General features: G+C 35.2%; 1 protein-coding gene across 2 annotated transcripts; it reads left to right on the forward strand.

Annotated features, from left to right (window-relative positions):
* The first annotated feature begins 280 nt into the window (after positions 1-280).
* LOC107101203 (troponin T, cardiac muscle isoforms-like) lies at positions 281-11,618 on the forward strand. Of its 2 annotated transcripts, none has more exons than XM_015400013.1 (16): positions 281-371; positions 441-493; positions 709-719; positions 1,173-1,193; positions 2,806-2,850; positions 3,206-3,262; positions 6,836-6,865; positions 7,105-7,129; positions 8,267-8,330; positions 8,471-8,587; positions 8,672-8,749; positions 9,215-9,325; positions 9,400-9,509; positions 9,624-9,714; positions 9,794-9,834; positions 11,516-11,618. In XM_015400013.1, the coding sequence occupies exons 2-16, from the start codon at positions 462-464 to the stop codon at positions 11,547-11,549; spliced, it is 867 nt and encodes a 288-aa protein (XP_015255499.1). In that variant the 5' UTR covers positions 281-371; positions 441-461; the 3' UTR covers positions 11,550-11,618. The 2 variants fall into 2 exon arrangements, with proteins under 2 accessions (XP_015255499.1, XP_015255500.1); XM_015400014.1 differs by having other exon boundaries at positions 1,176-1,193.
* The last annotated feature ends 1,846 nt before the right edge of the window (positions 11,619-13,464 follow it).

Consider the following 13,464-nt stretch of genomic DNA (forward strand, 5'->3'; position numbering starts at 1 on the left):
AATGGGCCTTTTATCTTAAAGGGGAGAGAACGTAGATAAGAGCTGCATGCCTGTGTGTTTTTTTAAGTGGCAGGGTACCATTTAAATCTGTCTGTGTGAGAGTGTGTGTTAGACTGTGACTAAGTATGGTTTTATCTGGTTGGTTTTGGCATGTCCACCCCACAGCTGTGCACACAGCAGCCTTTTTTGGTGTTAAAGGAAGAGTATGCGTTATCTATGAAGTTATTAATAACACAACAAGGGGGTCCTAAAACCTCTTCCCTCATGATATTCCCCTGTTTCACCCTCACTGGCATTCACCTCTCAGTAAAGGTCAGGAGTTGCATCTTGAGCATTGTTCCTTTCTTGTTCAACTGGTTGCGTTTTTTAAGGTAAGATTGCAGTATTAAACAAGTAAAAAAGTCCAGCTGAATTCACTTAATCTGCAATTTCATGTGCAGAGTTATTGAACGTGACCTACCATGTCGGACAACGAGGAAGTGGGGGAGTACGAGTAGGTGGAAGCCTTTTATATAATTTTTTTTGTTATATCTGGCATTACTTCATAACCAAGCTGAACATGCGGTGTGACTGACTGCACCCACCCATTTCCACTTTCCAAACTCAGTGTTTTCTTTGCATTTATTGTCATCGTGGCTTAAAGCTTCTTCAGCGATGATGGATTGTCATCCATGTGCTCAAAAGTAAACTTTCTTTGTTTCTCTGCAGGGAGTTGGAAGGTAAGAACTCATGAATCATTAAGCACAACATGATTTTCCAGAAAGATCTGGTCTGCCATCTAAACTGAAACCCCATTTCATCAGGTCCATGTTTTCTTTGACTAATCCCACGCTCTTAATTTATCACTTCAGACTGTAGTATATTACAGTCTTTTTAAATCTTTAACTTTGTGTATGTCTTTCAACAGTACAGAAAACACAGCCTTACTGTGCAGAGACAATTATAGCTTTACTCTCACTGCATGGGTAAATTTTATCATAAGGAGGCTATTTGTTTCACATAATGATTAACGTTTTTACTCACAAGTACAGATAAAATCAGTGGCATCTTTCCAACCACAAAATCTGTATTTGATGTATGTAACCACAACATTCTAAAATTATCTTTATCTTGTTACATGAAAAAATTCCTTTTTTCTGTCGTACTTCATTGACTGGGTGGACTGAAAGAAGAAGAAGAAGAAGCTGTTGAAGGTATTTTCCTGCTTTTGAGTTGTGACATTGACATATGATGTCTTGAGTTCAGCATGAATTGTTTCTGCATTATTTTAAAACATGCGGAAAGGTTACCAGGGTAACAAGTGGAATAAGAAACATGGTTGCACCTGAGAGAGTAGTGCGTTTTTATATGTCATACTGACTTTAAATATTTTGCTTTTCTTTCTCCGTCCTAAAGTGATCTTGATTCTTAAACTCAAAACTTCAAACAGATATTTGACTTATGTTTTTCCACTTTTTTACTTGTATTTTTTCACTCCTTGCTGTATTTGAGATTATTTAATATTGATGAACAAAAAAAAAATCCAAGAGAAGGAAAATTTTCCCTTTATTACAAATCGTGCTTCCTGGATTTTTCCGACCTCTAAAGTATTTAAGCATTTAAGCACTCTTTCAATTTAGCCAATTGGATTCTTTTAATTGGAAAGGTCACTTGTTTGATTAAATTCAGGTTTTTGCTTACTTGCTTCTTGTGTTTGGAAAAATTAAGTTCTCCCTTGAGTTTAGTTGCATTTCTATGTATAAATTATTAATGAATCATATATTATCAACGGTTTCAATGATAAAAAAAAAATAAATAAATAAAAAAGAACTACGAAAAATCAGGTGGACTGCACCTAAAGTCTGATTACTACTGTTGATCATGGCCCTTTAAAGAGACTGAAAACATTTATGGCTACTTGGAAGCAAAACACACCTATTAACAAAATAAATATGTTGGTTATAATTACCGGTATTGTCAATTACAGCTTGTTGGAAATGCAGTAACCAACAGGTTTAGAAAGGTGTAAAAATGCTCAAGTAAAAGCTTAAAACAGGGCAGTGATAGCGTTATCATGCAGCTGCTCAAGGGTTTCATACTCATTTAAAACAGTGACCCCGACAAATGAGAGACTCCATGTACGTCTCAAATACCCTTACTGGCAGTTGGGAGAGTTTGCCAGGTGCACAAAGTGAGTTTGCATGAATCAGGGGGTGCATGTTGAGAAACTGCCTAGTGAGGTATTTGAAACTGTGGAAATCTGAGGAGCCTGCACAAGAACTGCAGCAGTGAGGGTACAGGACCACACTTGTCACAGTTTTTCTGGCATTGTTATATGAGGAGCCAAGGAGAATGACTTAAAGAAAGTGATTAATTAAAACCGAGACAGCAAACCTCTCTATCTTGGACCTCTCTATGCCTCATCCAACCACAGGAAGTATCAGTCCACATACACAATGTGTGCTGAAGTCCTCCTTTGGTCTCACTTGCAAGAAACTTTCACTGAACTCTCTAATTTACAGTTATAAAACTGCAGGCCAATTTGCCTGGAGAAAATAGAGCAGTGGAATGAGTCAGCTCATTCTGCACCAAATTTCTCTCCATGCCTCCAAGGTATGCTGGGTGGGGCCACTATTGGCACACAATGTGCCTTTACTGGCATCTTCTTCGCCATACCTGTCACCAGTGTTTAACACGTGCAGCCTCACTTGCGTAACGCTTTTCTTCAACGAACATATACAAACACACTTCAGTATCTTTATTCATAGCTATAGATATTTTGGGGTCTGTGGTCATATTAACCAGCTTTGTAACTTTACTTTGCAGGGGAGCCAGAAGTAGAAGGGCAGGAAGAGGAGGAGGCTGAGGAAGGTAGAGATTGAGGTTTTGATGACACAATTCTTAACTATTCAAAGTAGTTAGAAACTAAAAGTTGCTTTTTTTACTCACTGTAGATTTAGAATCCGTTTAAAGTAATAGATTTCACAAAAAGCAGACGATTGAAGTAAAGCAAGATGGGGAAAAAATTCCCCACATTATCCCAATTACAGCTGAAATCAGAGCTTTCAGTCACACTTGATAAAAACCTTGTCTTTTTTATTATCTGAGATGAAATAAGAATGTTTTCCACCTTCTAGATACAATAAATAAGGCCATGACACAATATTACATCCTAATATTGTAAAGATTCTTGCTGATCTTATTAGAACTTTCTGTGCCCCAATAGAAACTTTACAGGAGGAAGATAAACCCGCCGCGGCAGAGGAGGCAGATGAAGGACAAGGTGAGTTGTTTTTGTTTAAGTGAACACTTTGATGTTTGTTAATTTTTGTTTGTGAAGAATCTTGTGGTTGATCTCCAAGCAGCAGAGCACCTTTGGGTTCTATTAATCTTTAAGTGACATCTTAATGACTATGAGTAATTATTTGTTTATTCACAACTAATGGTGAAAGATGATCTGCTGAATTAGTTTGCATCTCCAAATGCGAAGGTTTGTCGTCTACGGACATGTTTATAGAGTCAAAGGAGACAGAGTGACTACAGTCATTTAAAAGCCTCTCCTCACTCCTAGCCCTAAGGCTCTTGAACATTAGTCAGTTTCACTCTTTTGGCATTTGTCTCTCTTATTTGGCGAAAGAGAGGCATGTTACAGAAAATGCATCTTATCTTGCTGAACATGCAAAATCCGAAAGAAAAAATCCCCAAAACTTTGAGACACGTGTATGAATTACTCAAAATGGTGAAAGTAGCCCCTCAAGAAGTTAGGGAAAAGAACACTATTGTTGACAATGTGAAATAGATAAAACAGTGTCCAAAAATATTTTTTTTATTTATTTAAAAAAAAAAAAAAAATCACATTTTCTTTTTTAGTGAAACATTATTCTATTTTTATGTTTTTGTTGTGAAAATAAAGAAAAAAAAATATATAAAAAAATAAAATTATATTTAAACCTGTCAGGGGTAGTTTTATGGAGCGGACCTAAAAGTGCATGCAGGCAGTTTGTTAAGTAAAGATCTAAAGAAGTTTAAATAACAGAAGCTCAGAATGGAAATGACATGGCGTGAAAAGCACCATGAGGAGTGAGTCAAACAGATACCTTTAAATACACGGTGGGGTAGAATAAAACCAAGAACTTTAGATTAGATAACTTAAGCATGACCAAAATTCAACAAAGATACTTGGAAAAATCAAACGTGAAACCAAACATGATCAGGACTAAACCTATAGTTTTAGGGCCACAGTGAGGAAAAAAAAAATGAGGAAGGATTTTTTTCCCCCCTTCTTCCTCTACAAGTCAGTAAAGTTGAAATGTTGAGAATTAAGTTGTACTGTCAATAAAAAGCCCAATTTAATTTCGGAGGATGTAGGCTTACAAATGTCACCAAACTACACTCGGTCGAGCAAATGTCTCTCATTATTCACATCCACTGACCTCATTATCGACTTTATTCTAGGAAGATTTTTCAACATTTGTTTTTATTGGCATTTCGACTTTAATTACAATATTTCAACTTTATTTACTCACTGTGGCCCAGAAATGGAGAGATAAATAACTATGAAAAGAAAAAATACAGGGAAAAAATGAAGGCATAGATAAATAAAAGTCAGCATAAATGAATTTAAATAAATAAATTAAAGTACAAATAAATAATAAATTGTTTACATACCCAAAAAGGAAAAACATAAATAAATGTAATCAATGAATTCATGTATACAAAATAATGAATTCATTTATTTATACATTCATATATGCATTTATATATTTTATATTTATTAATTAATTATACAATTATATATCTATTTATTTATATGTGTATTTATTTATTTAAATGTCTATTTTTTTTATCATTTAAAAAAAAAAAACTAGAAAGCAAAACATCCAACAAAAAGGAGCAGAAAAGGTTGATTTGCAGCAAGGATAACACATAATTAAAAAGAAACATAAGTCCTCAAAATACCCACTGAATTTCTTTCATTAATCAAATATCAATCTGTTCTATTCTCTTTTTGCTGGATATAAAGAAAAGTGTCTTTATATAAATTAAACTGTTCCATCAATGCTTCAGAGGTGAATAAACAGACTGAGGAACAAAGCAGAAAAGTTAGGATGACAGATTTCAGGAAGTTCAAAGCAAGATTCTTCGATAAAACAAAGCTACAAGTTTGAAATAACTTACAGATCATTGTTAATTTCATCCTCTGAATAGGAAAATGTAAAAACACCCTTTCAAACCTAGAAAACATGGCATGCCACCTTGAGGCCAGATAAGCATGGTAATATTCAGAGATCAAACTTTTCTTTAGACAATAATCCAAGGCAAAAATTACCAGAGACACACTAAAAAAATAATGCTCTGAAGGTGAAATTGAGAATAGGAATAAAAAAAAATTCACAAACCTTCACAAACCTGGATTTGTCTGTAAACCTTGTTATGACGTGCAAATGCAAATGCATCAAGTAATAGAACTGAATTATACAGACTATTGATAAAATAAAAGTATTACAATGCAAGAATAGAAGCAGTTGAAGAGCTTCCAGGAGGTAAATAATTTGCGGACGAAAACCAATGTAACGTAAACAAATTTTAGATTTTTTAGTGACCATATCTAAATTTGTGCTGTCACTATTTTTATATAGATAGCTATACCTATTTACAATAGAACAGGAAGGTTGAACCATTGTGGTCAAAGAGTATTATATCATAAATAAATGTTAATTAATTTTGAAAATTATATTATGTTAAAACAACCAAAAATTTCATTTGAGAATTTCCCTCATTCCTAAATAAACTAACAGATAGAGTTATGATATGGGACTTTTTGGTTTGACAGGTTGTCGACTCAGAAACCAGTCTGTCTTTAGAAACATACCAAAGTTTATCCAGAGGTGTCTCTTAACAAAAACACCCAGAGCTCGACAAAGCTTATATTTATAGAATATGACTAATGATGGAAACCTTCACTTCTGAAGACGTAGAAAATGTCCTTTGGTTCTCTGTTCTTTAACAGAACACTACTTTTATCAAATTTTCCGAATAATTTCAGACCCAATGTTCATTGTTTGCTTTTTTAAATAGGATCCCTCAGTGAAATACTTGGAAAATCAGTGGTTTTAAGCTAATAGTGCTATTGGAGAACAGGACAATACTGTATTATTTTTGTAACATTTAAAAAATATGTTTATTTAACGGCAAAAATCAACGTAAATGAAAAGACAACAAATGCTCACTTGCCCTAATATGTTAAAAAAAAAAAATTCTTTTATAAGAAATTCATGAAAAACACTCACAGGGTGAACAAACACTAATTTGCTAGACCAGAATCTTCATCATCAATACTAATACAGGCACTTAAATGTTTTACTTTTTATCTTAGCTTATTAACTTTCAACTTTTTGAATAGGTTTGAACTTTTTCACTTGGCTTTTAACTTTTTAACTTAACTTAACTCTTTAACCGTAAAAGTTTAAAAAACAATCCAATGGACTTTGTTTCCCAGGTTTGAAGACGTCTCAAACCTGGGAAACAAAACTTTTATGGAATGACTATTGCCTGGATGACTGAGAATCTTCACCTGCATATTAACTTAATTTGTTAACTTTTTTTTTAAACATTTACAGTAGTTAACAAATAATAAAAATTGTTCAATGCCAAAATACATGTTCAGCCATGTAGCAGTATTTTTGCTGAATGGCAGCATATTAATATTGTGCTTCTGGACGTCACTGACGGATGGAGGTGGGGGGTGGGGGTACTCCATTTGTATACAGTAGGGTATGCAAGTTATCAAAAACTTTAACTTGGCCTACAAAGGGTTAAATAGTGAAGCCTATAACCTGTTTCATTTTGGTTTTAGGTGAAGAAGAGGAGGGGGAGGAGGGCGAAGGTAAATCCATTCATCCAAATTAATGCTGGCACCAATCGCACCTTTTCTGTTTGTTTCTTTTATTCGGGCAAGTTTATTTCCTGCGAAATGAAATTTACAAGACTTCTTTGTCAAGACTTGGTTAGGTTTCTTGGCATGTTTAGGTTTGTTCCCGGAGTCTGCCTGTTTATGTGTGTGGTCTGCTTTAGCTCATCTCTGCAGTTTTTTTTTTTCTCCTTGTTTGTTTCCCAACTCCACAGAGGAGGAGACCAAACCAAAGTTCAAGTAAGTGCAATTCATGCATGAGCACTTTTGTTTTTTACCATGACTTTACTGACAGAATTGACTTGTCTCTCCTATTTATATACCAGAAGCGTATTCGATGTTTGGCCATATGTCTTCAGTGAGGAAAATTATGCTGTTAAACTGAGATCAACATGCTTACCCATTTTGTCCAAAGAACATTCCTCTCATTATCTTTTAAAGAAACACAGCCTTTCCACTGCACTGGAGCTTATTGTCCTTATGAACTCTTAAAAAAAGGAAATATTTTGACACCAGTTCCCAGAAACATGCATCTGTCATTTTTTTCCTCCCTTTTAATCTGCACTCCCGACTGCTGCACCCATATATGCTTTTAAATATAATTATGCTGCATAATCACGTCCTCTTCTTGTTGGTGTTTATAAGTATTTCTTTATTATCCTTCAAAATGTCGATCAGATGATCTGGTTATTGTAAACATTAGCCAGAATACCTGGTATATGTAAAAATTTCATATAAATTGTTTTTAGTTTATTTCATGTTTTATTTCCGTCTGTACTAACAGATGCTGTAAATACGTAGATGTTTTGAATTTCATACCTTTCAAAATAAAATGTCAGGCTTGGTATCTAAAACAGTCATTACACATGTCCCATGAGATGAATGGAAAGCTTTACCTTCAAACCTTATCTTCCAAAGCCCAAATAAGTGACTAAGTATGTAATATAAAAGAAATGTTAACATTCATAATTTTCTTTTCTTTTCTTTTAAAATTTCTTTTTAATTCTATGTTTAATGTTTGGAATACAAGTTACTGAATTGGAATATTATCTAAGACTTAATTTATATCAGTAATAAAATTAAAAACTCGTAAATTAATTTATGCAATGCATTCTACAAAGTAAAAACCCCAAAATTTTGTATCATATAAAATCAGAATTAGACTGATAAAATTCAATTTTTGAAAGCCAAATATTTCCAAAAAAGTTCAGGGTAACTTAGACTTGATAGACTATTTCACACTTTTTTTTTTTTACTTGGCTTATTCATACTTTCTGAGAAACAACCTCTTGTTTTTTATTATCTGTAGGCATGACTAAATAATTTTTGATATTCCATCTTACAGCACCTGTAGTGACATGATTCTTTTTTTTTTAGGCCTTTCATGATGCCCAACCTCATCCCTCCTAAGATCCCAGATGGTGAGAGGGTTGATTTTGATGTGAGTACCACACGTTTATTTTCTATTTATCCTTTTGAAACCTTGTTTTTAATATAACTTTTTTCTTATTTTAAAGCGGATGAATATTTGTTAGTTGTTATATTCGAGTCTCGTATCTTTCTGATTGTGTGTTTCTGTAGGACATACACCGCAAGAGGATGGAGAAGGATCTAATGGAGCTTCAGACTTTGATTGAGGTTCACTTTGAAAGCAGAAAGAAGGAAGAAGAGGAACTTATTAGTCTCAAAGAAAGAATTGTGAGTGCTTTGATCACAGTTATGTAGAAGCTGAATCAATCCAAACATGTAACAATAGTGGCAACGTACTATTATCGGTTTCAGGAGAAACGTCGATCTGAGCGAGCAGAGCAGCACAGGATCCGCAGTGAGCGAGACAAAGAGCGACAGAAACGACTTGAGGTATTCCTGTGTGTTGATAGACCTTTTACTAGGGATGTCCTGATCCAATATTGATATAGGATGTCGGTCTGATAATAGCCAAAAAAATCCATATTGGAATGCATTGGCCCACATCTCAAATCCCTCCTAGAAATAATTTGCTTCTATCCACTTTCCTTAAAGTTTTTGTAACTCTGTGGTGAATTAGAATTGGGTAATTTTTTCTCATATCTGATGTTTTTTTTCTCTGAGAAATATCACTGGATTAAACCTTTAATTCGTTATAAAATAAGTAATAAAAATAGGACCTGTCATTCTGATATCCTATTGGGACAATATCCGTTTTGGTAAAAACTCAAAGCTGCAATATCTGCATTGTATCGGAAATGAAAAAGTCTTATCAGGATTCCCTTGCCTTTTACCAGTTTTTTTTTGTTTTCTTACTACTGATTATTTTAATTGCTGTATTTTATTTGTGTTTTGCAGGATGAGAGAGCTCGTAAGGAGGAGGAAGAGGCTAAGAAGAGGGCAGAGGATGACGCAAAAAAGAAGAAAACTCTGACCAGCCTCCACTTTGGAGGCTACATGCAAAAGCTGGTGACTAAAGATGGGTTTTCAAAGAATGCCAGGATAGAAATCAACAGATCTATTTAACTGTTTCGTTGTCACAGAATGAGAAGCGGAGTGGTAAGAGGCAGACTGAGAGAGAGAAGAAAAGGAAGATTTTGAATGACAGACGGAAATCTTTGGACATCGAGAATATGAGCCAAGAGAGACTCAAGTAGGTGGAATTTTAGCCTTATCATTGGTTTTGTTCCCTCTTTTCATTAAGATGAGAAAGTGATGAAACAATTCCCAAAAGTACCAAACACAATCATATAACCCTACCTCACAGGGAGAAGGCCAAGGAGCTGTGGGAGTGGATGTACCAGCTGGAGGCAGAGAAGTTTGATCTGCAGTACCAATTTACCAGGCAGAAATATGAGGTCCATGTGTGCCTCAGGGTGCTATGGGTTATGTTAAACACATTGCCAAACTAACATTTGCTTGCTTTCTTTGTTCCAGATTAACGTGCTGAGAAATCGTGTGAGCGACCATCAGAAAACGTGAGAAACATTTCTCCTTTGATGCTGAATCTATTTGTCAGATAGAGACTCTGCCCAAATGTGTCAGCCCCCATGTTCAGCTGACACATTCGCTTTGGATGCAGCGTCGGGCAAAAACAAATATCTTTAACATTTTAAAGACTTGTTTTACAGCCACAAACAGTGTACTTTGTTGGGATTTTATGTGATTAAAACCCCCAAAGTAACGCAATTGTGAAGTAAAGAAAAATGTTATGTATATATTTATGCTCAGATTAAAAACTTGCTGCCTCAGAGGTGGGTTGGAGAATATTAATACAGAAAGTCTCATGATGACAGCAGGACACATAAGACGAGTCAGTCACAAAATAAGGAGAGGTACCATTATTTTATGGTGCTATATTCCTAAAGAACAATTGACACTGTAGTGTCAGTCTATTTTAACATGGAATGACAGAGAAAACCTGCAATTGGAAAAATTTGATTAAATTCAGTTTGATTCAGTTGATTTATGCAGTGCCAATCCAAAACACATGCCACCCTAAAGCGCACTACATAGACCACCCAACCAGGTAGAACAGTCTAAACTTTTGGCTCTCTGCAATCCCTCACAGTGAGCATGCCGTAGCGACAGTGGAGATGAAAACTCCTTTTAACAGGAAGAAACCTCCAGCAGAACCAAGCTCCGTTAGGGCAAAAATCTGACGAGGCTGACTGATGTCAAGGTGATAGAAGCAGAAATACAGACTGAATAAGACTTTGAATTTAGTAACTTCTTTGGACTTTGATGGTGGGAATAAACCTGGGAAAAGAATAAAAGTAGTCTTCAGCCAGAGTACCGATACTAGTGATGAAATAAGCAAGAGGGTGAGTGGGACTGAGAACAATCTGAGGGTGAGGGAGGAGATGGGGTGGAGGTCAGTGAAGGTTTGTTCACATGTGGGAGAGCTAAGTGAGGCCAGGGGCTAAATGAAGGGGATTTTGAAAGATGATTGGATTCAGAAGAAGTTGGTCCAGAGGCTGATTGGCTGAAGCTGAACAAGGGACATTGCAGGTGGTTCAGGTGAAACTGATAAGAGTCTTTTTCCTTAAACTTCACTTTTTACAATAACAGAACTTGTGCTGCACAACAGCAAACCTATGAGGAAATTGCCACACAGCTTAGCTGAAAAGCCCTTCTAAGAAGATAATTTACAAAGAAACAGAAGCTCTTTGTTATTCTGGAGAAGCTGCAGAGTTGAAGCAATTCAACCATAGCCAATATGAAGGAATCTGTTCACACCACAGCTATTAGTCACCCCCTATGGAAATCCGTCTTTAATGGAAGAGTGGCAAGAACATTTACTATAAGTCCCAATTGTAAATACAGTTAATCAGACAAAATATTCATTTGTGGGGGCTTAAAAAAAATAATTTTTAAAGATTTTAATCTGTAAAAATTGTAATCTACATCGTCTTACATTCACTTTAATCATTACATAAGTTATGATTTGGCAAACATAGAATACAATAAGATACACTGCAATTTGTGGCTGTAACATGGTAAAATGTGAAAAGGTTTTTAGGGTTTTACATAACAGCAAACACTGTTCTATAGCCTCCAAGGCATGACTGGGTGGAAACTTTTGCCTTGAGTACCCTGTGTAAACAAACAAGCTAAGCCGGAATCTTTACCTTATGACCTGTTGTTTGGTTTTCACAGATCCAAGAGAAGCAAGAGAGCTCTTAGGAAATAGATGACCTGCTCTACCGAGTGAGCTGCATATGTGTCCACTCAAAACTAGACTCCCCTTTGTTACAACTCCTTACACTGTATTTCATATCATATACATCCATCTTTTTTCTCTTTCAAATGTATTTTCTATATTTTCTTCTTTAGAAAAAGAAGCATTGCTTAGGTGTAAATAAAACCCTACATCATTTATCAGCTTGGGGCTTTTTTGTTCATGACAAGGGTCTGCAGGTGCATGTTTTCTTTCACTGAAACAGCAGCGAAATTAAAGAATGATTTAGGAAGCTGAAAACTATGTCGGGACTAGACGATTTTCCTGCTGTTAGACAGGCTAGGACATGAGTGGCACTGATGCATCTTGGACTAAAGCCCAAAGATCCACCCATTATTCCATCTCCCTCCACCATATACAGTTGGCAGAGAATGAATCATTCATATCCTTAATCTGGCTGGGAAAATCTTTTTAGAAGACGTTTCCCCTCCAACTACTTTCCAATGTATCAACTTTAAAAAAAAAAAAAATGTTCGACTCATCTGCATTTTACAGTTACAAGTTTCTTATCATTTTATGCAGTTTCCTGAAAAAAACAAAAACAAAAAAAACTGTGCACTCAAAAAAAAAACAAAGAAGTCTCCTATCTGTCTGACATACTTTTTCTCTTAGTCAGAGAAAGACATGCAGAAGCCAAAATACTCTGGAATGAGAGCCTGAGGCTTAATTAGTTGAAAGTGAAAACAGATTCTATTCAACTAAAAACATAAAGGTTAAATATGATCATACAGGCACTGAATTTGTAAATATTTCATAAATATCCTCAAAGAAACAGAGAGCCTCGCTTCACAATGTCGTCTGCATAGCTGTTTATTAGTGCATATATGAACTGATTGGAAACTGTTAAAATAAAATGCAAAACATACAGTTCTCAATAAAAATACATTCCAAGAAAATAAAAATACTGAAGGTGACTGACCCTAAAGTAGAGAACCCTCTTATAGCAGAGAATAAAAAATGTCCACCATCTTTTACTTTGGATTGATGGGAAAAATCTTAACCACCTCAAATCAAGGCTCAGATTTATTTTTTGCTTGTTTTGCAATTACACTAACAGAAGCAGATTTTTTTTTCTTTAAATAAAAAGGCATTAATTCTGGTGGGAAATCATATACCCTTTCATTAGCCGCCAATGCTGTAAGGTTGCAAGAAAGATAAAGAACACGAGTTGGACCCAAAAAAAAAGAACTTGTCTAACTGTGCTACTTTCTTCCAAGTATTTAGGCTGAGTTCATAATTCATTATCATTACATAAATGGCACAGGGTTTTAATTTTCACATCAGTCTTTAGCTGAAAAGATCAAAGCGGAGCCTCCAACACTAGCGACTCAACCCACTGTCAATCAGTGGCTGACAGGCCTGAAAATTTACTATCACACCAACCTCTTTTACATGCATGAGTGACTAATTCCACAACGCAAACTACTGCTACTTCGTCTCGGTTTCTCTTTTCTATCTGTACCAAAAATTCAAGCCATGGTGATGAAAACACAAACGTAAATCAGAAAAAAAAAAAAAAACATACGGTAATATAAACATTTCATGAAAGAGCAACAACAGAAAAGACTCCCCAAAGCACTGCGCCGCAAAAAAAATAAAAAAAACTTCAATACTGGAAATACTTAAAGAAGACATTGGACATTACTGTACTATCAGTGCAAATAATTATACATTACTGCTAGCATAACAACTACAACCAGTAATCCCCACAAACTGAGATACAAATGTCATTTTGCATCATGTATGTTCTGTAACAGCTGCAATACATTAGATACCTCATTAGCTACGCTTCAAACTTAATTGGAAAAATGTTAATGAGTAGGCTTTAGCAGTACATAAAGCTGCATTTTATAACTTTAAAAAAAGA

This window comes from Cyprinodon variegatus, unplaced genomic scaffold, assembly GCF_000732505.1.
Source record: "Cyprinodon variegatus isolate N-32 unplaced genomic scaffold, C_variegatus-1.0 Scaffold1065, whole genome shotgun sequence".
NCBI lineage: Eukaryota > Metazoa > Chordata > Actinopteri > Cyprinodontiformes > Cyprinodontidae > Cyprinodon > Cyprinodon variegatus.

Bases quoted from the DNA above. Each gene is read 5' to 3' on its own strand.
- LOC107101203 (XM_015400013.1), top strand. From the start codon at position 462: ATGTCGGACAACGAGGAAGTGGGGGAGTACGA. The intron at 8,588-8,671 runs GTGAGTGCTTTG...TATCGGTTTCAG, and splicing joins TTAGTCTCAAAGAAAGAATT to GAGAAACGTCGATCTGAGCG. The intron at 8,750-9,214 runs GTATTCCTGTGT...TGTGTTTTGCAG, and splicing joins AGCGACAGAAACGACTTGAG to GATGAGAGAGCTCGTAAGGA.